Source organism: Chamaea fasciata, unplaced genomic scaffold (genome assembly GCF_029207755.1).
Source record: "Chamaea fasciata isolate MVZ Bird 193981 ecotype frontalis unplaced genomic scaffold, bChaFas1.0.hap1 SCAF_25, whole genome shotgun sequence".
Classification (NCBI taxonomy): domain Eukaryota; kingdom Metazoa; phylum Chordata; class Aves; order Passeriformes; family Sylviidae; genus Chamaea; species Chamaea fasciata.
In genome coordinates, this window is record NW_027094110.1 from 6,105,403 (window position 1) to 6,133,351 (window position 27,949).

The following is a 27,949-nucleotide window of genomic DNA, read 5'->3' on the forward strand; positions in this document are numbered from 1 at the left end:
TTTTATTGGGAACTTGAACAAAAAACAAACTTTTCCTTCTTGAACTGACTCTATCTACTTGTCTATATACAGAAAACAGCAAATCTCTTAACAAGAGCTAAACCTAATACTAACGACAACTATTTAACTTCCAACTATTTACAGCCCGCAGGCCCCAGAATGTGGGTTTCCTTCCTCAGGCCAGACACAGTCTTTTCTCTGGAACTGCCTCCTCTTGATCATTGTCAGACTCTACTGGCGCTTGATGTCTCTGCCAAATGGAAAAAGGAAAAAAGGAACTTCTCATGTTGAAAGGCTACTTAGAAAGGTGCAATTTTTGTACACCCAAATGCCATGTCCTCTGTCCATGCCCCAGCCAGATCAGCAAGCAGGCAGGGCAAGAGCCAAGGAGCGGCCCCAGTTCAGGAATGCAGAAGATGAAAGATCAGCCTGTGCCACCAGGTCAGCACCAGACTCCAGGGCCAGCCCATCCTTTCTTCAGGCCTCCCCCCCAGCAGTCAGGGTGTTCCTGGGCAGGGCTTGGGTGCATTGAGCCCTAACTAAGCCCCCCTGAAAGCCCACAGGCTGTTGCTGCCCATGCTGCATTGCCCTGGGCCAGGCCTGGCACGGCAGCTCCACTGTCCCTGGCCAGAGCAGCAGCTCAGCCCAGTTCTCCCACCTTGGGGGCCCTCAGCAGTGGGCACGGGGTTGCCTCCTTTGAAGAGGAGCCTGTGAAGCTTGTTGGTGCTGTCTGAGCTGCCCCCACTTGGGCTCCACCGATGACAATTTGTTCTTTCTGCTCTGAGGCTCTTGCACCTCTGCCCAAGAAGGATAGGACCCTGGAGAGAGACAGGACAAGTGACTCCAGCTTTGGTGACGTGTCCAACTAAGCCAGGATCAGCAATGACTTGCAGAGCCTGCAGGGAGCGTGGCCCATTTGGGAAGGCGATCCAGCTCCCTGGGCACTTGTGTCCTCACTGGAAGACAGAGCAGCCGTTGGCTGAGGCCCAGGCAAGCTGAATCCCCCCTCGTAGGGACAGAGCAAGATTCTGCTCTGGGGAAGCTCAGGGCCTTCTGAGACGAGCAAGGAATGTCCTGAGCAAGAGCAGCTCTACTCCAGGGGGCTGCAAGGAAAGGCAGGGGCAGCCTTCCTCTCATCCTGGAGTTTTCCTCCAGAAGGAATGACAAAGTCAGTGCCAGCCACCTACTCCTGCTGCCCTCTGGCAAAGAGAAAAGCAAGGAGCAGCCCTGCCCTAGGGAAGTCCCTGCCAGGCTTCCAGCACAGAGACTGGGGCCTACCTGTGCACACTCTGCTTTTGTCGGTGCTTGTCTCTCTCATATTTCCTCTTCAGTCCCTGGAATGTCTGCACATAGGTGATGGATTCCAGTGCAGGATAGAAGTTCTCGACGACATGGGCAACCAGGGACTTACAGTCTTCCTGCAGAGGAACAAAACACGGTCTCAAGTCTCCAGTGGTCACAGGCCACAGTTCAGAAAGCTTCCGAGTTCCCTTGGCAAAGGAACTTGGCCAGAGCCAAAACACTTTTGGTCTGGAGCAAGTGTGAAGCAATTCAGCTTGATCCTGAAGCCAAGAGCTGAGATCTGGAAAGAATGATTCATGTTCCCATGGCAAGGGACACCAGAGTGAGAGTGAGCCGAGGCTGTTTGTGACACTTGCACTGAAGCGGGAGGCTGCACTGGGCCTGTTGAGTGAGAGGCCACGGGCGTGTCCGAGCGGAAGCTGCTGCTGAACTCACCAGTCTGAGGAATTCAAACAGCTCCAGCACAGCCCAGCGGAGCAGGTTGTACGTGGCTCCATTCTCCAGCAGAGCTTGCACAAGGGGTGCCAAGAGGTTTCCCTGGATGATGTAACGGGTATAAAGCTCATCCTTCAGGGCAATGATCTTCCTCAGGAAGTGCAGAGCACCTTTGTGAAGAGAAAAACGCAAGGATGCCAGAGCCACAGGTCAGGACTGCAGTCCAGAAATTCATTTCCATCCCTTCCCATGAATCCTGAGTTCAGGTGTCCCGTGGAACACCTTCCACCCAGGACACGCTAAGCTTGGAAGAAGAAAATGCCAAAGGCTACTCACCCAAGGCCAGAAATGTGTGTTTGGAATTGATCAAGAGGAGGACTCTTCTTAGCAGATCCCAGTGGAGGATGTAACTCCTCATGTGCTCCTTGTGTCGCGTCACACAAAAACCCAGCAGCTCCAAAATTAAGGCCAGGAGTTGTGCCGTTTGATAATCATCTGCAAGGAAAAGAATGCCTTCAATGAGCAAAAAAGACGAGGAAAAAAAAAGCCCTGTGCTCAGGTGCTACTGCAGTTCCTGACATGGTTTTAGTGGACTTTGGCTGTCCTGGGTTGCTTTAGGAGGCAGAACTTTGGGGGAGAACAAAACAACCAGCACAATGGTGACTTTTTTGGCCCTTGAAGCAAATCTTAGAAAGCATCCAAGTCCAACTCCTCCACCATGAACAACCCTCCTCCGGGAGGTCTATCTGCTACAAAGCACAGCTGGAAGCCATGTCAGGGAGGGGAAGAAGGGACTGAAAATGCTGCCTGCAGAACTCCTGTCCCCGGGGAGCAGCCTTTTTCCTCAAGTGTATTCCCACCTGGCCTGACCGGCTGATCACTGGGAGCACACCTGTCAGTCCCTTCCAGACACTACAAGCCTCCAAAGGGGGAAAACAAGGAAAAACCCTCCTTTGCTATTTCCCAGGTACCTTTTGCTGCATTGGCCAGAAGCGGCGCAGTCAGAACAGGAAGACAGCGTGTGTAGAAGGAATTGAAAAATCCAAGTATTTTGGATACCTAAGGGAGAAAATGGCTTCATTACATCCTGGCCTCGGCAGAGACCTTCCCAATCAGAAAGCACAGTGCCAGCAGAAACAGCCTAAAAAGAATTCCCTTGGCTCCGACAGCTCTGCCTGTATCCTTCTGGTGGGGCCTGAGGCATACAGGTATTCCCTGCACAAAGAGCCATTTCTTTCTTTGGGAGGAAATCTGAGAGACATCCAGCCCACCCTGCTATCCCCAAGAGAATCCCCCCCAGGCATGCCAATCTATCGTGGCAATCCATGACTCCCAAGGCTTGACAAAGTGTCCTTCAAGTTCTCTCCAGTGCAGTCATTGCATCATGACAACCTGACAACCTTTTCCCAGGTTTTCCTGTCCATTCCAGGGTATGAACCTGTGGACTGGGGGTGCCAGGGCCTCTCCTAGACCCCGCTGCTGCCAGATGTCTCCCACAGGCAGCAGGAGCTCTGGTCAGACAGTGCTGTGTCCCTAAAGCGCTGCTTGGGGGAACAACTGTGGGCACAGTGCCCCAGACACAGCCTTGGCCTCAGCCACAGGCTCTGGAGACTCGGTCTTCTTTGGAGCTCCTTGCCATTCAGGCTCAGAGAACAAAGCACAGCCAAGCACTAACCCCAAGCGCAACTTGTTTAGATGCTGGGCCCACAAGAAGAGCACTCGAGAAGACCAGAGTTTCTCTGGGCTGAGGCAGAGAAAAAATCCTCAGCCCTTTGCATTCCCTTACCTCAGCTGTGGCCAGCAGATTCCCTGGATCAAGCAGTGTCTGCAACAGCTCCATGACCTGATCAGCTACTCCAAATGCAGCAGCAGGATAGCAGATCATCTGCTTCATGAGCACACGGATGAGGTCAGTGCCCTGCCAAAAACCCAGACAAAGTAAGCCCCAAATAACTAGAGTGCAATGGGTTTCCTGGTTCCTATCAGTTTGGTTTGTTTCTTTTAATAAAAATGAAAATGAAATAGAAAAATTAAGATTTTGTTTGGCTGGCTTGTTTCCCGTTTGCCCTAAGACTGGTCTATCCAAGCACCTGCAAACCACTTTTACTTACGTGGTCTCTCTGCTGGGCCTCTTGCATGACAAATTCTTGGACCACGAACGGACAAAAGTTGACAAGATAAGACAGGACGTCTGTGGCAGCAGATGCCACTTGCAGATCATCCATTCCCTAAGAAAAAAGAGATTTATTTGGTAGGGTAAATCAGGTTTTCTGTTTCTCATCAGGTAAAGCTGCAAAGAAAAGGGAGTGAAAGGTTTTGGGAAGGTTTCATTCCCCAAGTCTCTCTGAGAAACACAGTAAAATGGTTCCAGAGAAGCAACAATAAACGAGCAACCCCTTTTGCCCACCCTTTGCCTCCTTTAGAAGGGACTTTCTGTGAATCTGTGGGTCCTCATTTAAGCAGAAACCATTCCCTTCGTGCCATTTCCTGGCTAGAATAACTGAGACACTGATTTTCTGTACCTGTTGCCTACAACTGATTCGTTTTGTACCAAAGGACCAATTGTACAAGCCAATCTGTCTCTTTCTTCTCCTCCCTTCTCATCAAAATGGACTGTAAGGCAGACTAAACAACCCCAGTCGCTGCCTTGTTGTGTGGGTAAGTTAAAGGTGGTTAAGCTTAAGTTTGCCAAGGTCAAGTTTGTGAAGAGCCTTCCTTTGCCTGGAGGTTGTTTAAAAACTTGGCAAGTGCCTCATTCTGCCTTCATGTTCTCAAGCTTGCAAGTCAAAGGTTGTTCTTGAACTTCTTGGGAATGTGAGTGTTTCTCCCACCCAGGGCTGCGAGGGACTCAACCAACCTTCCCCTAAAGCTGCCAAGCTGAGCGGGGCAGAACAAATGTTTTGCCGGCAATGCTGTGCCTCGCTCAGTTCCCAGCTTGTTCCTGCAGCAGAGAAACACCCTGGAATGTGGGGTTTGTGACGAACAGCAGCACTGACCCCGGATTGCAATGGTCAGGGGGCAACAGCCGCCTAAGCCAAAGGAGGGACAAAATTGTGGTTTCCCATTGCTGCTCAGGACAGAGAAATCTGCTGCCGCCATGACAGGATCTTCTGGGAAGGAATGAGCCAACAGCTCCAGAGGAGCTAAAAAGGTTTCTGTGGCCCCAGTCCAAGCACAACTACAAGAGCCCCAGGAAAACACCAGTGCAGCTGCCCGGTGGCAAAGAGTCTCTTTCCATCTTAACTCTGCCTTGTCCCAAGGACTGCGCTGAGCACAGAATTTGCCCCTGGTGCAGAGTCACAAGAATCAGGGCAACCCAGGCAGGTGCTTGCAAGAGCGGTGGTAACTTTGGGATTGTGGCTAGTCCAATCCACTTCCACTCTCAGCAGAGCCAAGGTATGCGAGCAAAGGGACACACAAGTGCTCAGCAGGTCCAACAAGTGCACCACTGGGTCTGGGCTTTCCTGCTGTGAGGAAAAGCAGCTGGAAGTTTTCACTTACCAGTAGAATTTCAAGAGCAGGAAGAAGTCCCAGCTTAGCCAAGCCTTGTAAAAATGCCTCCCCGTTCTGGTGAAACATGAGGGAAGAGGCGCAGAAGTCCTTCAGAAAGGTCACCTGTTGCATAGGAAAAAGAAATTTCCCTTGTCTTAGAGTAAGAAAACCCTCTGAAAGGAGGGAAGGCTTACAATTTCTAGCAGAGTTGGAGTCCTGGTTGGACTTTCCTAGAGAACGGTCTTCTTCTTGTGGTGTTTCCTCCAAGCTTTGCCCACATCAACAAAGCAAAGCCACAAAGGAAACACACAGAGGAGAAATCCGTCACTTGGCCTTGACCTCAGAAAGACCTCAGATATAGAAATAAAGTCCCCGGGGATGCTGAAACATTCTGGGAAGAAAACAGAGCTTGAAGTCGAGGGTGTCGGTTCCATGCTGGTCCTTTCTACACAAGGAAATCCCGATTTACAACAAAGAAATCAGAACTTATGTTGCCAGAAATCTTTCCTTAAGTGAGGACTTAAATGAAGATTGAGCTGCACTGGCAAGGATTCCTGTTCCCAGAAAGACCTCAAGGAGTGCAGAAGGCCTCAAGAACAGTCTCCCTTTTCCTCCTTCATCCTTCTCCTTCCCAGCCCGCAAGCACTGACTCACCAAGTCCCATCGCTGGTGGGCACCTGTAGCTCCAGCTGTTAACTGGGCCAGAACTTCTGACCAGAATTTCTGGTCTTTCTGCAGAACACACAAAAGGAACATAATTGACACGGGCCCTCTGGAAAGGCAGAACAAGGCAGAACTTCCATCTTGAGAGGATCCCCCACTCCCGCAAGCCCAACTGTCCACCCCTCCATTCATTGTAGCCCAACAAAGGCCAGTGCAGGGCACACAGATCCCGCAGGATCCTTCCTTCCCAGGGCATTCTTTTAGCAGTGCCCGTGCGCGGCAGAAGCAGGGGCAGAAGCGCAGAGCCACAGGGGTGTCGCCCCGACTTTGCCTGCTTTTCAGAGTTTGCATTCTGTTCTCACGCAGCTTCAAGAAAACCATGTATATTTTTAGAATTTATCTTTTTGTTTACATATTTCTCCTCTGGGAGGAGAAAGGTGACTGATGGTGGTCTTCACCATCGAGGTCAAAGAGGTGGCAACCTATGTAGCCAATCTTGTGTCTTCTGAAAGAATTGTATATAAGATGGAGTCAGAAAATTAAATATAGAACTTTCCTGCTGACCTTCTTGCTGCCTGCCTCATTCTTTCACGTCCCTACCGGCGACACAGGGGAAGCTGAGCTCAGGGGAGGTTCCCAGAAAGTGGAGCTCCCAAGAGCCAGCCAGGACACAGCTTGTCCCATGGGGCACCTGCCCTGTTCCCCTTGCCCTGAGAACATCCCGCAGGGATCCCTTTCCCTCCTGTCCAGCTGCAACCCTGCCAAACATTTCGTCAGGCCGCCCGGGCAAGGGGAAGCAGATGAACAGGTTCCCAGCTGGCTGCAGCCACGTCCTGGTCGCCCTTCCTCGCACTCAAACCAGTTCTCTCCTTGCAGATGCTCTGCTCTGCACTTCTGCCCCAGCCTTGGCTTGGCACAGTCACAGCCTCTCAAGTCCCAAGAGAGACTTCAGGACCTCTAGGACAAGACCTCCCTTCTGGCCAAAAACGTCAGTTCCCCCATTGCTTAAGCCTCCAAAGGGACAAGAAAACCAAGGTGAACATAATCACCATCATCATCATCTCTCAAGGCTTTGGACGCTTTCTGCGTCCCTGTATTTCTCGGCAGTCCTTCCCATGGGAAGCAGCATTGGCAGCGTTCTCCCTGAGCCTGCTCTTTGGCGTCTCAGGTTCGGAATGAGCTCCACAGACATTGCACCTGCCCCTAAGAGGGAATCTTAAAAGCTGCCCGTTTCCCAGCTCCCCCCGCAATCCAGCTCCAAAGCAATCTGTTGCTCGGCTATCAAAGAGAAGAACTCGAAACTCTTGACAGCCCATTCAGGAACCTTTAGATCCTTCCCTGAGCTCTTCCCTTTTTTAAACTACATAATCCAAGGGAGGAGAAAGTAGCAGGATTGTTATAAACGACTCAAACCCCAGGCAGGAATGAGTAAATAAAACTTAATTACAACCCGTTACAATAACAAGGCAAAGGGGGGAACAGCACTGGGAGCGGGGTGCGACTCCTCCTGCCACCACAGGCTCAGGCTCACAAAATGGTGTCTCTGCCTTTCAGACACTCGAGGGTGCGTCCGCCTCATTAATATTCATGAGCCCTCCTTAGCTGTCCTTCTGGCCCCGCCCACAGCCTGTAGGTTTACCCACCTGTGGAGACTTGGCTCCTCCCAAGGCCTGTCAATCAGTCCCTTCCGTGCATTTCATTGGTGGAGCCCTTCCCGTGTCCCGATTGGTGGTGCCGTGTTACCCCGCCCGGCCTCCCAGCACCAAGTGTCCCTCACTCCCGGCGGCCTCTTCCAAGGGGCAGATAAACTCCTGCCCCACATGTCTGTCCAGCCCTGTCAGCCAGAGCTGCCGGGCCGTGACCACAAAAGGGGAGGGGAGCATTGAAGGGAGAACAGACAAGGGTTCAAAACCATACTGGAACAACAAAAGTGCATGCTGAAAGAACTGTAAACCTTAAGGGAACTTCTGCCCGCCACACTCAACAACTCTGCCTCATTTGCGCGAGCCGATCACCACCCCTTATTTATAACAGGATCATTCACATCCTGTGCACGTGCAGGCAGGTCTGATAAATGGCCATGCCTTGGCGACGCCAGCTCCAGGTCCCAAGCCATTGAGAGCAGGTCAGAAGCCCCTTACCTCCAACACATGCACGATCTCCTCTCTCTTGCAGCTGATGAAGGAGGTGAGGCTGGCCAGAGAACCCTCTCCTACCCCAGCTGCCTTGGGCAAGATGATGGCCTGAATACACTGTGCCCAGTACAGCTGGTGGAATTTTTGCTGGAGCTCAGGGTCTCGGATGGGAAGAAGCTCCTTCAGCTTGGTTGTTTCCTGCAGGAGCTGCCCGCACCATTTGGGCTGTGCCAAAGAGGGGTCGTACTCGAGGCATCTGACCACATCCATGATACACTCCTGCGACAGCAGCACCTCCAGCACAGCTCCTTGGTCAAGCCACAGAATACCTTGCATAATGGCTGACAAATGCTGCAAGGCCCGGCTGAGCTGTGACTTCTCACAGACTTGGAAAAGCTCTAAGAGTTTAGGAATGTAGCCTTCGTTCTTCAAGGCAAGTGCCAGCTTTTCCCTGTGGCTGGCTGAGGAGCGAGCAGAGGTGATCAGCTCAGCAACCTCAGCCAGTCTGTGAACCTTGCAGGGAGGAAGGCTGATCCCAGGGCAAATTGCAGCCATTTCTTCCTGGTCTTCCTCTGGTGGCTGCAGAAGATGCAGGGTGACTTCCAAAGGTCACGCGTGCCAAAAGGGCAGCAAGAGGGAAGCGACAGGGAAGCACGAGGAGAGGCCACACTGTGCTTGCCTCCTGTTGGCTCTGCCTCTGGAGCTGCCTCAGCCTCCTCTGGTGCTTGCCTTTATGATGTCACCTGCAGCACGGGAGTCCGTTGCTTAGCTCCCTGATGACCTGGCCTCAGGCTGCCAAAGGTCCTACATTCTGCCATGTCCCCGATCACCAACTGGTGGGACTTGAGGAGAGAACTTGTAGAACTGAGGGGACACGTACCAGCCGCCTCCCCGTACCCAGCAGCAGAGGCTGGGTTACCAGAAGGCTGCAGAAGCTGAGGGAGGGCAGGTTTCAGTGAGCTCTTAGAAAGAAATTCTTGCCTTGAAGTGAGGCTGGGCACTGGGCTAGGTTGCCCAGAGAGGTTGTGGACTCAGCTGGCCTGGAGGTGTGCAGTGGGTTGACCCTGGTCAGACACCAGGTACCCACCAGAGCCGCTCTGTCCCTGCCCTCTGCACCTGGACAGGGCAGAGAAAATAAAACCAAGGGTCCCTGGATTGAGATAAGGACAGGGAGAGATCCCTCCCCCTTCACCGTCACGGGCAAAGCTGCCTCAAGTTTTGGATATTGATGGAATTGATTATTCCCAGCATCAGGGCAAGATCATGAAAAGCCAAACAAATCTCACAGTCACTTTTCTTCCAGCCATCCCTCTATCCCAAAGTCTCCCTCGTCCCCCCCCCCCCAGAGGCACAGGGAGAGAGGAATTTGGGTTCTGGTCAGTTCAGCCCACATTGTTGCTTGCTGCTGCTGCTCAGGGAGAGGAGTCGGAGTCCCTGCCCTACTCCAGCACGGGGTCCCCACCATGGGAGACAGTTCTCCAGGAAGTTCTCCAACTGGAGTCCATCCCACAGGAAACAGCTCTCCACAACCTGCTGCCACGTGGGTCACACTTCCTCAGGGTCAGTCCTTCAGGCCCTCCTGCTCCAGCCTGGGTCTCCCACAGGTTCACAAGGCCTTGCAGCAAACCGGCTTCAGCATGCAAAGCCCCTCCCTGCACGGCTCTGTGGGCCTGCCAGGACCTTGCCCAGCAGGGGCTTCCCATGGGCTCAAAGCCTCTCTGTGGCCTCCTCCTGCTCCGGCGTGCAGGGCTCCTCAGGGGCTGCAGGTGGATCTCTGCCCCCTCTAACCCTAACCCCAACCCTGTGCCCTCCATGGGCTGCAGGGGCACAGCTGCCTCCGCATGAGCATGGGCAGCAGGGAAATCTGGACCTGGCAGAGTTTGTCCCAAATTTCTGCACAGCTGCTTTCTCTGGAAAACTCTGTGCTAAATCCCATTGGTCAGGGATTCACACGGCAGGGCTTGGGGTGAACTTAGCCCTCAGAAAGCCTCCTGCCCACAGGCTGTTACTGCCCATGCACCAGCACCCCCAATCCTTCTCCTCAGGGAACACCATCAGGTTTGTTTCAGGTCTAAACAGTATTTTGGATGTTTTTCTTGGTTTTGGTCACTGCTTTGAGCGCCTCTGGCCCCATCTCAGTGCCCCAGGACACTCTTTGGCTGGACTTTGTGGTGCGAGCATTCCCGAGTGCCCCCTGGGGCAGAGCCCGGCCGTTTCAGCCGCGCCATGCATGCAGATCCTGCTGTGCCAAGCTGAGCCGGCCATTCGGTCCTTAGGGAAAGGAACCTGGAGAGGGTGAAACTGCCAGGCAGAATTGGGCCTGGCTGGGGGAGCCGAGCCATGCAGAGCAGAGGGCGCCAGCCCTTCCGAATGCCACATCCCACTGCGGTGCGGTAAGAGACGGCCCGAAGATCCCTCATCTGCCTCACGACCATCGTCAAGGACAGAGACTGAAACCCCTCAAAGGGACTTTAAAATCTCAACACAGCAGTTCTGGCCTGGCTGAGGTGGGATGTTGGCCAAGTGCTGCCTGCAGGTGTGTTTGATGGAAAAACCCAGCACCCATATGGGAACATCAGAACCTGAGCAGAAACAATGGGCAAGTCACGGTGAAGTGACCGCGCCTGCTGACACTGCACCTGCTGACGACCGGCTTGTTCTGAGTTCTCTAAATGAACACACTGCAATGATTTCCCCCACCTGTTTGGCCAACTGCCTGTCGCTTCGGAGAGGACTATAAAAACCCTGGAGACCCCCGCTCACTTTTGTGATCACCCCACTGGAGAAACTCGCGTCTATAGGCATCTTCAAAAGCCTCGAGGACTCGACCCTCCATGTTGGTAGCTATAATCCCCTTCCCCTCTTTTTCTGTCTTTCTTACTATTCTCTTTTCTCTCCCCACTATCGCATTTGTTGGCACTAAATGAAGGTGCATTTGTGATTGAATAAACGGAGTTTGTCCCCCGCGGTGTCTTTTGCGCTCTGAGATCCCTAAAACGAACCATCACGAACGCTGCTTGTGTGAGCGGATCGTGACACAGAGTCAGTCCAGTGAGTGGTGTCAAGTCCAGTCCCATCCCCTCCCTCTGAGCCAGCCCCATTTCTATCATCGCGCGGGGCAGGCTCACGCTTATGCCTTAGCGGTCTTTTAAGAGCAACTTTATTATTGTCTTTATTTGGCATCGCTGTCCCCTTTGGACTGGGAGCGGGGCAGTTCCTCGCCAGGTGTCCCTTCAGACCACAGCAAAAACAAGTAGGTGGTTGACGTGGTGCCTGTTGTGGCAGAGGTGGTGGTGGTGGTGTCGGCGCTGCAGCTGCAGAGACGGACACCAATGTCTGCTTCCTTCTCTCTTCCTCGGCACACGCCAGTATGGGCACTTTTGCCGAGCAGGCCTCTATGATAGTGGTCAGCGTGGGCGGTGGGTCGATGGGAAGGCCCACGATGACCTGCTGGCAGATCGCGTTTGTGTTGGCCTTGGCCCTGTTCAACAGCAGCCCTGCGTGCAGACTGGGGTCGCCGCCTTCCTTTTCCAGGACTGTCTTCATTCGATTTATAAAGTCGATAAACCTCTCATCAGGTAGCTGTTTGATGTCTGCAAAACTAACTGGAGGGTCAAGCGATGGTAACAAATTGAACGCTTGAACTGCGGCTTTACGAATTTTATCAAGCACCCCTTTTGACAGAGCCCCTAATCTGATCATTAGGGTCTGCCCACTCCCCCTGGCCGCTCAGGTGATCCATTGTGATCGCATCCCCAAAGGCATCAAGGGCACTGGTAGAAGCTTGCAGGAGCTCAGACTGGATTCCCCTCAAGGATCGCTTCCATGTCCCCTCCCAGAGCATGTACTCTGGGGACTCGAGGAGACACCACACCAGCAGCCATCCCTAAACACCTGCAATCTGTGCCATTGTTTTTGTTTTTTGTGAAACAGAAGCACATTGGACTCAAGCTGTCATGTCCATAGGAAGACCAGCTTATATAATTTGACAGACATTTGGGGCAGTTTCCCAGCCTGTAGGTCCAAGTATGCTACAAACACAATTTGATGCAAAAGGAATTGCCTTAGATGCCAAGCTGGGGCTATCCCCAGTGTTATGAATAAGGGGTGGTGATTGGCTCGTGCAAATGAGGCAGAGTTGTTGAGTGTGGCGGGGAGAAGTTCCCTTAAGGTTTACAGTTCTTTCAGCATGCACTTTTGTTGTTCCAGTATGGTTTTGAACCCTTGTCTGTTCTCCCTTCAATGCTCCCCTCCCCTTTTGTGGTCACGGCCCGGCAGCTCTGGCTGCCAGGGCTGGACAGACATGTGGGGCAGGAGTTTATCTGCCCCTTGGAAGAGGCCGCCGGGAGTGGGGGACACTTGGTGCTGGGAGGCCGGGCGGGGTAACACGGCACCACCAATCGGGACACGGGAAGGGCTCCACCAATGAAATGCACGGAAGGGACTGATTGACAGGCCTTGGGAGGAGCCAAGTCTCCACAGGTGGGTAAACCTAGAGGCTGTGGGCGGGGCCAGAAGGACAGCTAAGGAGGGCTCATGAATATTAATGAGGCGGACGCACCCTCGAGTGTCTGAAAGGCAGAGACACCGTTTTGTGAGCCTGAGCCTGTGGTGGCAGGAGGAGTCCCACCCCGCTCCCAGTGCTGTTCCCCCCTTTGCCTTGTTATTGTAACGGGTTGTAATTAAGTTTTATTTACCCATTCCTGCCTGGGGTTTGAGTCGTTTATAACACCAGCAATTCACGTGAAGGTTCACAGAAATCTTTTGGAATCCTCTCCTGGTTTGGCTTGGGGAGCCTGGAAATGAGACCAGGAGAGGTACCCCTTTCCCATGGCATTCCATGGCTGACTGCACTGTTCAGGAACTCCCAGGAAAACAGGCAAACATACCCATTTCCAGTTTCATAGAACATTTTATCCCAGGTGCATTCATCAATAATACATCTTCTACAATTAGCGAGTCCAATGTCAATCTCTGAATTTTACAGCTCAGCCTTAATTTTTGAGTCAAACAATTTTATTGGGAACTTGAACAAAAAACAAACTTTTCCTTCTTGAACTGACTCTATCTACTTGTCTATATACAGAAAACAGCAAATCTCTTAACAAGAGCTAAACCTAATACAAACGACAACTATTTAACTTCCAACTATTTACAGCCCGCAGGCCCCAAAATGTGGGTTTCCTTCCTCAGGCCAGACACAGTCTTTTCTCTGGAACTGCCTCCTCTTGATCATTGTCAGACTCTACTGGCGCTTGATGTCTCTGCCAAATGGAAAAAGGAAAAAAGGAACTTCTCATGTTGAAAGTATCCTTACAAAGGTGCAATTTTTGTACACCCAAATGCCATGTCCTCTGTCCATGCCCCAGCCAGATCAGCAAGCAGGCAGGGCAAGAGCCAAGGAGCGGCCCCAGTTCAGGAATGCAGAAGATGAAAGATCAGCCTGTGCCACCAGGTCAGCACCAGACTCCAGGGCCAGCCCATCCTTTCTTCAGGCCTCCCCCCCAGCAGTCAGGGTGTTCCTGGGCAGGGCTTGGGTGCATTGAGCCCTAACTAAGCCCCCCTGAAAGCCCACAGGCTGTTGCTGCCCATGCTGCATTGCCCTGGGCCAGGCCTGGCACGGCAGCTCCACTGTCCCTGGCCAGAGCAGCCGCTCAGCCCAGTTCTCCCACCTTGGGGGCCCTCAGCAGTGGGCACGGGGTTGCCTCCTTTGAAGAGGAGCCTGTGAAGCTTGTTGGTGCTGTCTGAGCTGCCCCCACTTGGGCTCCACCGATGACAATTTGTTCTTTCTGCTCTGAGGCTCTTGCACCTCTGCCCAAGAAGGATAGGACCCTGGAGAGAGACAGGACAAGTGACTCCAGCTTTGGTGACGTGTCCAACTAAGCCAGGATCAGCAATGACTTGCAGAGCCTGGAGGGAGTGTGGCCCATTTGGGAAGGCGATCCAGCTCCCTGGGCACTTGTGTCCTCACTGGAAGACAGAGCAGCCGTTGGCTGAGGCCCAGGCAAGCTGAATCCCCCCTCGTAGGGACAGAGCAAGATTCTGCTCTGGGGAAGCTCAGGGCCTTCTGAGACGAGCAAGGAATGTCCTGAGCAAGAGCAGCTCTACTCCAGGGGGCTGCAAGGAAAGGCAGGGGCAGCTTTCCTCTCATCCTGGAGTTTTCCTCCAGAAGGAATGACAAAGTCAGTGCCAGCCACCTACTCCTGCTGCCCTCTGGCAAAGAGAAAAGCAAGGAGCAGCCCTGCCCTAGGGAAGTCCCTGCCAGGCTTCCAGCACAGAGACTGGGGCCTACCTGTGCACACTCTGCTTTTGTCGGTGCTTGTCTCTCTCATATTTCCTCTTCAGTCCCTGGAATGTCTGCACATAGGTGATGGATTCCAGTGCAGGATAGAAGTTCTCGACGACATGGGCAACCAGGGACTTACAGTCTTCCTGCAGAGGAACAAAACACGGTCTCAAGTCTCCAGTGGTCACAGGCCACAGTTCAGAAAGCTTCCGAGTTCCCTTGGCAAAGGAACTTGGCCAGAGCCAAAACACTTTTGTTCTGGAGCAAGTGTGAAGCAATTCAGCTTGATCCTGAAGCCAAGAGCTGAGATCTGGAAAGAATGATTCATGTTCCCATGGCAAGGGACACCAGAGTGAGAGTGAGCCGAGGCTGTTTGTGACACTTGCACTGAAGCGGGAGGCTGCACTGGGCCTGTTGAGTGAGAGGCCACGGGCGTGTCCGAGCGGAAGCTGCTGCTGAACTCACCAGTCTGAGGAATTCAAACAGCTCCAGCACAGCCCAGCGGAGCAGGTTGTACGTGGCTCCATTCTCCAGCAGAGCTTGCACGAGGGGTGCCAAGAGGTTTCCCTGGATGATGTAACGGGTATAAAGCTCATCCTTCAGGGCAATGATCTTCCTCAGGAAGTGCAGAGCACCTTTGTGAAGAGAAAAACGCAAGGATGCCAGAGCCACAGGTCAGGACTGCAGTCCAGAAATTCATTTCCATCCCTTCCCATGAATCCTGAGTTCAGGTGTCCCGTGGAACACCTTCCACCCAGGACACGCTAAGCTTGGAAGAAGAAAATGCCAAAGGCTACTCACCCAAGGCCAGAAATGTGTGTTTGGAATTGATCAAGAGGAGGACTCTTCTTAGCAGATCCCAGTGGAGGATGTAACTCCTCATGTGCTCCTTGTGTCGCGTCACACAAAAACCCAGCAGCTCCAAAATTAAGGCCAGGAGTTGTGCCGTTTGATAATCATCTGCAAGGAAAAGAATGCCTTCAATGAGCAAAAAAGACGAGGAAAAAAAAAGCTCTGTGCTCAGGTGCTACTGCAGTTCCTGACATGGTTTTAGTGGACTTTGGCTGTCCTGGGTTGCTTTAGGAGGCAGAACTTTGGGGGAGAACAAAACAACCAGCACAATGGTGACTTTTTTGGCCCTTGAAGCAAATCTTAGAAAGCATCCAAGTCCAACTCCTCCACCATGAACAACCCTCCTCCGGGAGGTCCATCTGCTACAAAGCACAGCTGGAAGCCATGTCAGGGAGGGGAAAGAGGGACTGAAAACGCTGCCTGCAGAACTCCTGTCCCCAGGGAGCAGCCTTTTTCCTCAAGTGTATTCCCCCCTGGCCTGACCGGCTGATCACTGGGAGCACACCTGTCAGTCCCTTCCAGACACTACAAGCCTCCAAAGGGGGAAAACAAGGAAAAACCCTCCTTTGCTATTTCCCAGGTACCTTTTGCTGCATTGGCCAGAAGCGGCGCAGTCAGAACAGGAAGACAGCGTGTGTAGAAGGAATTGAAAAATCCAAGTATTTTGGATACCTAAGGGAGAAAATGGCTTCATTACATCCTGGCCTCGGCAGAGACCTTCCCAATCAGAAAGCACAGTGCCAGCAGAAACAGCCTAAAAAGAATTCCCTTGGCTCCGACAGCTCTGCCTGTATCCTTCTGGTGGGGCCTGAGGCATACAGGTATTCCCTGCACAAAGAGCCATTTTTTTTTCTTTGGGAGGAAATCTGAGAGACATCCAGCCCACCCTGCTATCCCCAAGAGAATCCCCCCCAGGCATGCCAATCTATCGTGGCAATCCATGACTCCCAAGGCTTGACAAAGTGTCCTTCAAGTTCTCTCCAGTGCAGTCATTGCATCATGACAACCTGACAACCTTTTCCCAGGTTTTCCTGTCCATTCCAGGGTAAGAACCTGTGGACTGGGGGTGCCAGGCCCTCTCCTAGACCCCGCTGCTGCCAGATGTCTCCCACAGGCAGCAGGAGCTCTGGTCAGACAGTGCTGTGTCCCTAAAGCGCTGCTTGGGGGAACAACTGTGGGCACAGTGCCCCAGACACAGCCTTGGCCTCAGCCACAGGCTCTGGAGACTCGGTCTTCTTTGGAGCTCCTTGCCATTCAGGCTCAGAGAACAAAGCACAGCCAAGCACTAACCCCAAGCCCAACCTGTTTAGATGCTGGGCCCACAAGAAGAGCACTCGAGAAGACCAGAGTTTCTCTGGGCTGAGGCAGAGAAAAAATCCTCAGCCCTTTGCATTCCCTTACCTCAGCTGTGGCCAGCAGATTCCCTGGATCAAGCAGTGTCTGCAACAGCTCCATGACCTGATCAGCTACTCCAAATGCAGCAGCAGGATAGCAGATCATCTGCTTCATGAGCACACGGATGAGGTCAGTGCCCTGCCAAAAACCCAGACAAAGTAAGCCCCAAATAACTAGAGTGCAATGGGTTTCCTGGTTCCTATCAGTTTGGTTTGTTTCTTTTAATAAAAATGAAAATGAAATAGAAAAATTAAGATTTTGTTTGGCTGGCTTGTTTCCCGTTTGCCCTAAGACTGGTCTATCCAAGCACCTGCAAACCACTTTTACTTACGTGGTCTCTCTGCTGGGCCTCTTGCATGACAAATTCTTGGACCACGAACAGACAAAAGTTGACAAGATAAGACAGGACGTCTGTGGCAGCAGATGCCACTTGCAGATCATCCATTCCCTAAGAAAAAAGAGATTTATTTGGTAGGGTAAATCAGGTTTTCTGTTTCTCATCAGGTAAAGCTGCAAAGAAAAGGGAGTGAAAGGTTTTGGGAAGGTTTCATTCCCCAAGTTTCTCTGAGAAACACAGTAAAATGGTTCCAGAGAAGCAACAATAAACGAGCAACCCCTTTTGCCCACTCTTTGCCTCCTTTAGAAGGGACTTTCTGTGAATCTGTGGGTCCTCATTTAAGCAGAAACCATTCCCTTCGTGCCATTTCCTGGCTAGAATAACTGAGACACTGATCTTCTGTACCCGTTGCCTACAACTGATTCGTTTTGTACCAAAGGACCAATTGTACAAGCCAATCTGTCTCTTTCTTCTCCTCCCTTCTCATCAAAATGGACTGTAAGGCAGACTAAACAACCCCAGTCGCTGCCTTGTTGTGTGGGTAAGTTAAAGGTGGTTAAGCTTAAGTTTGCCAAGGTCAAGTTTGTGAAGAGCCTTCCTTTGCCTGGAGGTTGTTTAAAAACTTGGCAAGTGCCTCATTCTGCCTTCATGTTCTCAAGCTTGCAAGTCAAAGGTTGTTCTTGAACTTCTTGGGAATGTGAGTGTTTCTCCCACCCAGGGCTGCGAGGGACTCAACCAACCTTCCCCTAAAGCTGCCAAGCTGAGCGGGGCAGAACAAATGTTTTGCCGGCAATGCTGTGCCTCGCTCAGTTCCCAGCTTGTTCCTGCAGCAGAGAAACACCCTGGAATGTGGGGTTTGTGACGAACAGCAGCACTGACCCCGGATTGCAATGGTCAGGGGACAACAGCCGCCTCATCCACAGGAGGGACAAAATTGTGGTTTCCCATTGCTGCTCAGGACAGAGAAATCTGCTGCCGCCATGACAGGATCTTCTGGGAAGGAATGAGCCAACAGCTCCAGAGGAGCTAAAAAGGTTTCTGTGGCCCCAGTCCAAGCACAACTACAAGAGCCCCAGCAAAACACCAGTGCAGCTGCCCGGTGGCAAAGAGTCTCTTTCCATCTTAACTCTGCCTTGTCCCAAGGACTGTGCTGAGCACAGAATTTGCCCCTGGTGCAGAGTCACAAGAATCAGGGCAACCCAGGCAGGTGCTTGCAAGAGCGGTGGTAACTTTGGGATTGTGGCTAGTCCAATCCACTTCCACTCTCAGCAGAGCCAAGGTATACGAGCAAAGGGACACACAAGTGCTCAGCAGGTCCAACAAGTGCACCACTGGGTCTGGGCTTTCCTGCTTTGAGGAAAAGCAGCTGGAAGTTTTCACTTACCAGTAGAATTTCAAGAGCAGGAAGAAGTCCCAGCTTAGCCAAGCCTTGTAAAAATGCCTCCCCGTTCTGGTGAAACATGAGGGAAGAGGCGCAGAAGTCCTTCAGAAAGGTCACCTGTTGCATAGGAAAAAGAAATTTCCCTTGTCTTAGAGTAAGAAAACCCTCTGAAAGGAGGGAAGGCTTACAATTTCTAGCAGAGTTGGAGTCCTGGTTGGACTTTCCTAGAGAACGGTCTTCTTCTTGTGGTGTTTCCTCCAAGCTTTGCCCACATCAACAAAGCAAAGCCACAAAGGAAACACACAGAGGAGAAATCCGTCACTTGGCCTTGACCTCAGAAAGACCTCAGATACAGAAATAAAGTCCCCGGGGATGCTGAAACATTCTGGGAAGAAAACAGAGCTTGAAGTCGAGGGTGTCGGTTCCATGCTGGTCCTTTCTACACAAGGAAATCCCGATTTACAACAAAGAAATCAGAACTTATGTTGCCAGAAATCTTTCCTTAAGTGAGGACTTAAATGAAGATTGAGCTGCACTGGCAAGGATTCCTGTTCCCAGAAAGACCTCAAGGAGTGCAGAAGGCCTCAAGAACAGTCTCCCTTTTCCTCCTTCATCCTTCTCCTTCCCAGCCCGCAAGCACTGACTCACCAAGTCCCATCGCTGGTGGGCACCTGTAGCTCCAGCTGTTAACTGGGCCAGAACTTCTGACCAGAATTTCTGGTCTTTCTGCAGAACACACAAAAGGAACATAATTGACACGGGCCCTCTGGAAAGGCAGAACAAGGCAGAACTTCCATCTTGAGAGGATCCCCCACTCCCGCAAGCCCAACTGTCCACCCCTCCATTCATTGTAGCCCAACAAAGGCCAGTGCAGGGCACACAGATCCCGCAGGATCCTTCCTTCCCAGGGCATTCTTTTAGCAGTGCCCGTGCGCGGCAGAAGCAGGGGCAGAAGCGCAGAGCCACAGGGGTGTCGCCCCGACTTTGCCTGCTTTTCAGAGTTTGCATTCTGTTCTCACGCAGCTTCAAGAAAACCATGTATATTTTTAGAATTTATCTTTTTGTTTACATATTTCTCCTCTGGGAGGAGAAAGGTGACTGATGGTGGTCTTCACCATCGAGGTCAAAGAGGTGGCAACCTATGTAGCCAATCTTGTGTCTTCTGAAAGAATTGTATATAAGATGGAGTCAGAAAATTAAATATAGAACTTTCCTGCTGACCTTCTTGCTGCCTGCCTCATTCTTTCACGTCCCTACCGGCGACACAGGGGAAGCTGAGCTCAGGGGAGGTTCCCAGAAAGTGGAGCTCCCAAGAGCCAGCCAGGACACAGCTTGTCCCATGGGGCACCTGCCCTGTTCCCCTTGCCCTGAGAACATCCCGCAGGGATCCCTTTCCCTCCTGTCCAGCTGCAACCCTGCCAAACATTTCGTCAGGCCGCCCGGGCAAGGGGAAGCAGATGAACAGGTTCCCAGCTGGCTGCAGCCACGTCCTGGTCGCCCTTCCTCGCACTCAAACCAGTTCTCTCCTTGCAGATGCTCTGCTCTGCACTTCTGCCCCAGCCTTGGCTTGGCACAGTCACAGCCTCTCAAGTCCCAAGAGAGACTTCAGGACCTCTAGGACAAGACCTCCCTTCTGGCCAAAAACGTCAGTTCCCCCATTGCTTAAGCCTCCAAAGGGACAAGAAAACCAAGGTGAACATAATCACCATCATCATCATCTCTCAAGGCTTTGGACGCTTTCTGCGTCCCTGTATTTCTCGGCAGTCCTTCCCATGGGAAGCAGCATTGGCAGCGTTCTCCCTGAGCCTGCTCTTTGGCGTCTCAGGTTCGGAATGAGCTCCACAGACATTGCACCTGCCCCTAAGAGGGAATCTTAAAAGCTGCCCGTTTCCCAGCTCCCCCCGCAATCCAGCTCCAAAGCAATCTGTTGCTCGGCTATCAAAGAGAAGAACTCGAAACTCTTGACAGCCCATTCAGGAACCTTTAGATCCTTCCCTGAGCTCTTCCCTTTTTTAAACTACATAATCCAAGGGAGGAGAAAGTAGCAGGATTGTTATAAACGACTCAAACCCCAGGCAGGAATGAGTAAATAAAACTTAATTACAACCCGTTACAATAACAAGGCAAAGGGGGGAACAGCACTGGGAGCGGGGTGCGACTCCTCCTGCCACCACAGGCTCAGGCTCACAAAATGGTGTCTCTGCCTTTCAGACACTCGAGGGTGCGTCCGCCTCATTAATATTCATGAGCCCTCCTTAGCTGTCCTTCTGGCCCCGCCCACAGCCTGTAGGTTTACCCACCTGTGGAGACTTGGCTCCTCCCAAGGCCTGTCAATCAGTCCCTTCCGTGCATTTCATTGGTGGAGCCCTTCCCGTGTCCCGATTGGTGGTGCCGTGTTACCCCGCCCGGCCTCCCAGCACCAAGTGTCCCCCACTCCCGGCGGCCTCTTCCAAGGGGCAGATAAACTCCTGCCCCACATGTCTGTCCAGCCCTGTCAGCCAGAGCTGCCGGGCCGTGACCACAAAAGGGGAGGGGAGCATTGAAGGGAGAACAGACAAGGGTTCAAAACCATACTGGAACAACGAAAGTGCATGCTGAAGGAACTGTAAACCTTAAGGGAACTTCTGCCCGCCACACTCAACAACTCTGCCTCATTTGCGCGAGCCGATCACCACCCCTTATTTATAACAGGATCATTCACATCCTGTGCACGTGCAGGCAGGTCTGATAAATGGCCATGCCTTGGCGACGCCAGCTCCAGGTCCCAAGCCATTGAGAGCAGGTCAGAAGCCCCTTACCTCCAACACATGCACGATCTCCTCTCTCTTGCAGCTGATGAAGGAGGTGAGGCTGGCCAGAGAACCCTCTCCTACCCCAGCTGCCTTGGGCAAGATGATGGCCTGAATACACTGTGCCCAGTACAGCTGGTGGAATTTTTGCTGGAGCTCAGGGTCTCGGATGGGAAGAAGCTCCTTCAGCTTGGTTGTTTCCTGCAGGAGCTGCCCGCACCATTTGGGCTGTGCCAAAGAGGGGTCGTACTCGAGGCATCTGACCACATCCATGATACACTCCTGCGACAGCAGCACCTCCAGCACAGCTCCTTGGTCAAGCCACAGAATACCTTGCATAATGGCTGACAAATGCTGCAAGGCCCGGCTGAGCTGTGACTTCTCACAGACTTGGAAAAGCTCTAAGAGTTTAGGAATGTAGCCTTCGTTCTTCAAGGCAAGTGCCAGCTTTTCCCTGTGGCTGGCTGAGGAGCGAGCAGAGGTGATCAGCTCAGCAACCTCAGCCAGTCTGTGAACCTTGCAGGGAGGAAGGCTGATCCCAGGGCAAATTGCAGCCATTTCTTCCTGGTCTTCCTCTGGTGGCTGCAGAAGATGCAGGGTGACTTCCAAAGGTCACGCGTGCCAAAAGGGCAGCAAGAGGGAAGCGACAGGGAAGCACGAGGAGAGGCCACACTGTGCTTGCCTCCTGTTGGCTCTGCCTCTGGAGCTGCCTCAGCCTCCTCTGGTGCTTGCCTTTATGATGTCACCTGCAGCACGGGAGTCCGTTGCTTAGCTCCCTGATGACCTGGCCTCAGGCTGCCAAAGGTCCTACATTCTGCCATGTCCCCGATCACTAACTGGTGGGACTTGAGGAGAGAACTTGTAGAACTGAGGGGACACGTACCAGCCGCCTCCCCGTACCCAGCAGCAGAGGCTGGGTTACCAGAAGGCTGCAGAAGCTGAGGGAGGGCAGGTTTCAGTGAGCTCTTAGAAAGAAATTCTTGCCTTGAAGTGAGGCTGGGCACTGGGCTAGGTTGCCCAGAGAGGTTGTGGACTCAGCTGGCCTGGAGGTGTGCAGTGGGTTGACCCTGGTCAGACACCAGGTACCCACCAGAGCCGCTCTGTCCCTGCCCTCTGCACCTGGACAGGGCAGAGAAAATAAAACCAAGGGTCCCTGGATTGAGATAAGGACAGGGAGAGATCCCTCCCCCTTCACCGTCACGGGCAAAGCTGCCTCAAGTTTTGGATATTGATGGAATTGATTACTCCCAGCATCAGGGCAAGATCATGAAAAGCCAAACAAATCTCACAGTCACTTTTCTTCCAGCCATCCCTCTATCCCAAAGTCTCCCTCGTCCCCCCCCCCCAGAGGCACAGGGAGAGAGGAATTTGGGTTCTGGTCAGTTCAGCCCACATTGTTGCTTGCTGCTGCTGCTCAGGGAGAGGAGTCGGAGTCCCTGCCCTACTCCAGCACGGGGTCCCCACCATGGGAGACAGTTCTCCAGGAAGTTCTCCAACTGGAGTCCATCCCACAGGAAACAGCTCTCCACAACCTGCTGCCACGTGGGTCACACTTCCTCAGGGTCAGTCCTTCAGGCCCTCCTGCTCCAGCCTGGGTCTCCCACAGGTTCACAAGGCCTTGCAGCAAACCGGCTTCAGCATGCAAAGCCCCTCCCTGCACGGCTCTGTGGGCCTGCCAGGACCTTGCCCAGCAGGGGCTTCCCATGGGCTCAAAGCCTCTCTGTGGCCTCCTCCTGCTCCGGCGTGCAGGGCTCCTCAGGGGCTGCAGGTGGATCTCTGCCCCCTCTAACCCTAACCCCAACCCTGTGCCCTCCATGGGCTGCAGGGGCACAGCTGCCTCCGCATGAGCATGGGCAGCAGGGAAATCTGGACCTGGCAGAGTTTGTCCCAAATTTCTGCACAGCTGCTTTCTCTGGAAAACTCTGTGCTAAATCCCATTGGTCAGGGATTCACACGGCAGGGCTTGGGGTGAACTTAGCCCTCAGAAAGCCTCCTGCCCACAGGCTGTTACTGCCCATGCACCAGCACCCCCAATCCTTCTCCTCAGGGAACACCATCAGGTTTGTTTCAGGTCTAAACAGTATTTTGGATGTTTTTCTTGGTTTTGGTCACTGCTTTGAGCGCCTCTGGCCCCATCTCAGTGCCCCAGGACACTCTTTGGCTGGACTTTGTGGTGCGAGCATTCCCGAGTGCCCCCTGGGGCAGAGCCCGGCCGTTTCAGCCGCGCCATGCATGCAGATCCTGCTGTGCCAAGCTGAGCCGGCCATTCGGTCCTTAGGGAAAGGAACCTGGAGAGGGTGAAACTGCCAGGCAGAATTGGGCCTGGCTGGGGGAGCCGAGCCATGCAGAGCAGAGGGCGCCAGCCCTTCCGAATGCCACATCCCACTGCGGTGCGGTAAGAGACGGCCCGAAGATCCCTCATCTGCCTCACGACCATCGTCAAGGACAGAGACTGAAACCCCTCAAAGGGACTTTAAAATCTCAACACAGCAGTTCTGGCCTGGCTGAGGTGGGATGTTGGCCAAGTGCTGCCTGCAGGTGTGTTTGATGGAAAAACCCAGCACCCATATGGGAACATCAGAACCTGAGCAGAAACAATGGGCAAGTCACGGTGAAGTGACCGCGCCTGCTGACACTGCACCTGCTGACGACCGGCTTGTTCTGAGTTCTCTAAATGAACACACTGCAATGATTTCCCCCACCTGTTTGGCCAACTGCCTGTCGCTTCGGAGAGGACTATAAAAACCCTGGAGACCCCCGCTCACTTTTGTGATCACCCCACTGGAGAAACTCGCGTCTATAGGCATCTTCAAAAGCCTCGAGGACTCGACCCTCCATGTTGGTAGCTATAATCCCCTTCCCCTCTTTTTCTGTCTTTCTTACTATTCTCTTTTCTCTCCCCACTATCGCATTTGTTGGCACTAAATGAAGGTGCATTTGTGATTGAATAAACGGAGTTTGTCCCCCGCGGTGTCTTTTGCGCTCTGAGATCCCTAAAACGAACCATCACGAACGCTGCTTGTGTGAGCGGATCGTGACACAGAGTCAGTCCAGTGAGTGGTGTCAAGTCCAGTCCCATCCCCTCCCTCTGAGCCAGCCCCATTTCTATCATCGCGCGGGGCAGGCTCACGCTTATGCCTTAGCGGTCTTTTAAGAGCAACTTTATTATTGTCTTTATTTGGCATCGCTGTCCCCTTTGGACTGGGAGCGGGGCAGTTCCTCGCCAGGTGTCCCTTCAGACCACAGCAAAAACAAGTAGGTGGTTGACGTGGTGCCTGTTGTGGCAGAGGTGGTGGTGGTGGTGTCGGCGCTGCAGCTGCAGAGACGGACACCAATGTCTGCTTCCTTCTCTCTTCCTCGGCACACGCCAGTATGGGCACTTTTGCCGAGCAGGCCTCTATGATAGTGGTCAGCGTGGGCGGTGGGTCGATGGGAAGGCCCACGATGACCTGCTGGCAGATCGCGTTTGTGTTGGCCTTGGCCCTGTTCAACAGCAGCCCTGCGTGCAGACTGGGGTCGCCGCCTTCCTTTTCCAGGACTGTCTTCATTCGATTTATAAAGTCGATAAACCTCTCATCAGGTAGCTGTTTGATGTCTGCAAAACTAACTGGAGGGTCAAGCGATGGTAACAAATTGAACGCTTGAACTGCGGCTTTACGAATTTTATCAAGCACCCCTTTTGACAGAGCCCCTAATCTGATCATTAGGGTCTGCCCACTCCCCCTGGCCGCTCAGGTGATCCATTGTGATCGCATCCCCAAAGGCATCAAGGGCACTGGTAGAAGCTTGCAGGAGCTCAGACTGGATTCCCCTCAAGGATCGCTTCCATGTCCCCTCCCAGAGCATGTACTCTGGGGACTCGAGGAGACACCACACCAGCAGCCATCCCTAAACACCTGCAATCTGTGCCATTGTTTTTGTTTTTTGTGAAACAGAAGCACATTGGACTCAAGCTGTCATGTCCATAGGAAGACCAGCTTATATAATTTGACAGACATTTGGGGCAGTTTCCCAGCCTGTAGGTCCAAGTATGCTACAAACACAATTTGATGCAAAAGGAATTGCCAAGCTGGGGCTATCCCCAGTGTTATGAATAAGGGGTGGTGATCGGCTCATGCAAATGAGGCAGAGTTGTTGAGTGTGGCGGGGAGAAGTTCCCTTAAGGTTTACAGTTCTTTCAGCATGCACTTTTGTTGTTCCAGTATGGTTTTGAACCCTTGTCTGTTCTCCCTTCAATGCTCCCCTCCCCTTTTGTGGTCACGGCCCGGCAGCTCTGGCTGCCAGGGCTGGACAGACATGTGGGGCAGGAGTTTATCTGCCCCTTGGAAGAGGCCGCCGGGAGTGGGGGACACTTGGTGCTGGGAGGCCGGGCGGGGTAACACGGCACCACCAATCGGGACACGGGAAGGGCTCCACCAATGAAATGCACGGAAGGGACTGATTGACAGGCCTTGGGAGGAGCCAAGTCTCCACAGGTGGGTAAACCTAGAGGCTGTGGGCGGGGCCAGAAGGACAGCTAAGGAGGGCTCATGAATATTAATGAGGCGGACGCACCCTCGAGTGTCTGAAAGGCAGAGACACCGTTTTGTGAGCCTGAGCCTGTGGTGGCAGGAGGAGTCCCACCCCGCTCCCAGTGCTGTTCCCCCCTTTGCCTTGTTATTGTAACGGGTTGTAATTAAGTTTTATTTACCCATTCCTGCCTGGGGTTTGAGTCGTTTATAACACCAGCAATTCACGTGAAGGTTCACAGAAATCTTTTGGAATCCTCTCCTGGTTTGGCTTGGGGAGCCTGGAAATGAGACCAGGAGAGGTACCCCTTTCCCATGGCATTCCATGGCTGACTGCACTGTTCAGGAACTCCCAGGAAAACAGGCAAACATACCCATTTCCAGTTTCATAGAACATTTTATCCCAGGTGCATTCATCAATAATACATCTTCTACAATTAGCGAGTCCAATGTCAATCTCTGAATTTTACAGCTCAGCCTTAATTTTTGAGTCAAACAATTTTATTGGGAACTTGAACAAAAAACAAACTTTTCCTTCTTGAACTGACTCTATCTACTTGTCTATATACAGAAAACAGCAAATCTCTTAACAAGAGCTAAACCTAATACAAACGACAACTATTTAACTTCCAACTATTTACAGCCCGCAGGCCCCAAAATGTGGGTTTCCTTCCTCAGGCCAGACACAGTCTTTTCTCTGGAACTGCCTCCTCTTGATCATTGTCAGACTCTACTGGCGCTTGATGTCTCTGCCAAATGGAAAAAGGAAAAAAGGAACTTCTCATGTTGAAAGTATCCTTACAAAGGTGCAATTTTTGTACACCCAAATGCCATGTCCTCTGTCCATGCCCCAGCCAGATCAGCAAGCAGGCAGGGCAAGAGCCAAGGAGCGGCCCCAGTTCAGGAATGCAGAAGATGAAAGATCAGCCTGTGCCACCAGGTCAGCACCAGACTCCAGGGCCAGCCCATCCTTTCTTCAGGCCTCCCCCCCAGCAGTCAGGGTGTTCCTGGGCAGGGCTTGGGTGCATTGAGCCCTAACTAAGCCCCCCTGAAAGCCCACAGGCTGTTGCTGCCCATGCTGCATTGCCCTGGGCCAGGCCTGGCACGGCAGCTCCACTGTCCCTGGCCAGAGCAGCCGCTCAGCCCAGTTCTCCCACCTTGGGGGCCCTCAGCAGTGGGCACGGGGTTGCCTCCTTTGAAGAGGAGCCTGTGAAGCTTGTTGGTGCTGTCTGAGCTGCCCCCACTTGGGCTCCACCGATGACAATTTGTTCTTTCTGCTCTGAGGCTCTTGCACCTCTGCCCAAGAAGGATAGGACCCTGGAGAGAGACAGGACAAGTGACTCCAGCTTTGGTGACGTGTCCAACTAAGCCAGGATCAGCAATGACTTGCAGAGCCTGGAGGGAGTGTGGCCCATTTGGGAAGGCGATCCAGCTCCCTGGGCACTTGTGTCCTCACTGGAAGACAGAGCAGCCGTTGGCTGAGGCCCAGGCAAGCTGAATCCCCCCTCGTAGGGACAGAGCAAGATTCTGCTCTGGGGAAGCTCAGGGCCTTCTGAGACGAGCAAGGAATGTCCTGAGCAAGAGCAGCTCTACTCCAGGGGGCTGCAAGGAAAGGCAGGGGCAGCTTTCCCTCTCATCCTGGAGTTTTCCTCCAGAAGGAATGACAAAGTCAGTGCCAGCCACCTACTCCTGCTGCCCTCTGGCAAAGAGAAAAGCAAGGAGCAGCCCTGCCCTAGGGAAGTCCCTGCCAGGCTTCCAGCACAGAGACTGGGGCCTACCTGTGCACACTCTGCTTTTGTCGGTGCTTGTCTCTCTCATATTTCCTCTTCAGTCCCTGGAATGTCTGCACATAGGTGATGGATTCCAGTGCAGGATAGAAGTTCTCGACGACATGGGCAACCAGGGACTTACAGTCTTCCTGCAGAGGAACAAAACACGGTCTCAAGTCTCCAGTGGTCACAGGCCACAGTTCAGAAAGCTTCCGAGTTCCCTTGGCAAAGGAACTTGGCCAGAGCCAAAACACTTTTGTTCTGGAGCAAGTGTGAAGCAATTCAGCTTGATCCTGAAGCCAAGAGCTGAGATCTGGAAAGAATGATTCATGTTCCCATGGCAAGGGACACCAGAGTGAGAGTGAGCCGAGGCTGTTTGTGACACTTGCACTGAAGCGGGAGGCTGCACTGGGCCTGTTGAGTGAGAGGCCACGGGCGTGTCCGAGCGGAAGCTGCTGCTGAACTCACCAGTCTGAGGAATTCAAACAGCTCCAGCACAGCCCAGCGGAGCAGGTTGTACGTGGCTCCATTCTCCAGCAGAGCTTGCACGAGGGGTGCCAAGAGGTTTCCCTGGATGATGTAACGGGTATAAAGCTCATCCTTCA

At 52.8% G+C, this 27,949-nt stretch overlaps 3 protein-coding genes and 1 long non-coding RNA gene across 4 annotated transcripts in view; all 4 read right to left on the bottom strand.

The window, feature by feature from the left end:
• Window positions 1-165: 165 nt before the first annotated feature.
• LOC136301281 (serine/threonine-protein phosphatase 4 regulatory subunit 3B-like) lies at window positions 166-11,573 on the bottom strand. The gene is made up of 13 exons (XM_066204213.1): window positions 11,412-11,573; window positions 8,908-8,962; window positions 8,034-8,626; window positions 5,884-5,961; window positions 5,239-5,352; window positions 3,849-3,965; window positions 3,524-3,655; window positions 2,709-2,796; window positions 2,074-2,232; window positions 1,738-1,907; window positions 1,279-1,418; window positions 659-818; window positions 166-250 (listed from the first exon to the last, which is right to left on the bottom strand). The coding sequence occupies exons 1-13, from the start codon at window positions 11,571-11,573 to the stop codon at window positions 176-178; spliced, it is 2,043 nt and encodes a 680-aa protein (XP_066060310.1). The 3' UTR covers window positions 166-175.
• Window positions 11,574-13,094: 1,521 nt separating this feature from the next.
• LOC136301282 (serine/threonine-protein phosphatase 4 regulatory subunit 3B-like) lies at window positions 13,095-24,615 on the bottom strand. The gene is made up of 13 exons (XM_066204214.1): window positions 24,454-24,615; window positions 21,951-22,005; window positions 21,077-21,669; window positions 18,927-19,004; window positions 18,282-18,395; window positions 16,892-17,008; window positions 16,567-16,698; window positions 15,750-15,837; window positions 15,115-15,273; window positions 14,779-14,948; window positions 14,320-14,459; window positions 13,700-13,859; window positions 13,095-13,291 (listed from the first exon to the last, which is right to left on the bottom strand). The coding sequence occupies exons 1-13, from the start codon at window positions 24,613-24,615 to the stop codon at window positions 13,217-13,219; spliced, it is 2,043 nt and encodes a 680-aa protein (XP_066060311.1). The 3' UTR covers window positions 13,095-13,216.
• A 1,512-nt stretch (window positions 24,616-26,127) lies between these two features.
• LOC136301070 (uncharacterized) lies at window positions 26,128-27,451 on the bottom strand. The gene is made up of 3 exons (XR_010723788.1): window positions 27,354-27,451; window positions 26,733-26,892; window positions 26,128-26,324 (listed from the first exon to the last, which is right to left on the bottom strand). It is a non-coding gene; the product is annotated as an uncharacterized lncRNA (long non-coding RNA).
• Window positions 27,452-27,545: 94 nt separating this feature from the next.
• LOC136301283 (serine/threonine-protein phosphatase 4 regulatory subunit 3-like) overlaps window positions 27,546-27,949 on the bottom strand; it is a 9,655-nt gene continuing 9,251 nt past the window's right edge. The window contains exons 7-8 of the mRNA XM_066204215.1: window positions 27,813-27,944; window positions 27,546-27,605 (exon numbers count right to left, since the gene is read on the bottom strand). Coding sequence (XP_066060312.1) covers window positions 27,546-27,605; window positions 27,813-27,944 — 192 coding nt within the window. The remainder of the gene's footprint in view (window positions 27,606-27,812; window positions 27,945-27,949) is intronic.

Coding starts and splice junctions, on each gene's coding strand:
- LOC136301282 (XM_066204214.1), bottom strand. CDS start 24,615: ATGAAGACAGTCCTGGAAAAGGAAGGCGGCGACCCCAGTCTGCACGCA. Junction 21,670..21,950: donor TGGGTACGGGGAGGCGGCTG/GTACGTGTCCCC, acceptor GACCTTTGGAAG/TCACCCTGCATCTTCTGCAG. Junction 14,949..15,114: donor ACACACATTTCTGGCCTTGG/GTGAGTAGCCTT, acceptor CTCTTCACAAAG/GTGCTCTGCACTTCCTGAGG.
- LOC136301281 (XM_066204213.1), bottom strand. CDS start 11,573: ATGAAGACAGTCCTGGAAAAGGAAGGCGGCGACCCCAGTCTGCACGCA. Junction 2,233..2,708: donor TCTGGCCAATGCAGCAAAAG/GTACCTGGGAAA, acceptor TTTTCCTTGCAG/ATGATTATCAAACGGCACAA. Junction 1,419..1,737: donor TGTTTGAATTCCTCAGACTG/GTGAGTTCAGCA, acceptor GTTCCTCTGCAG/GAAGACTGTAAGTCCCTGGT.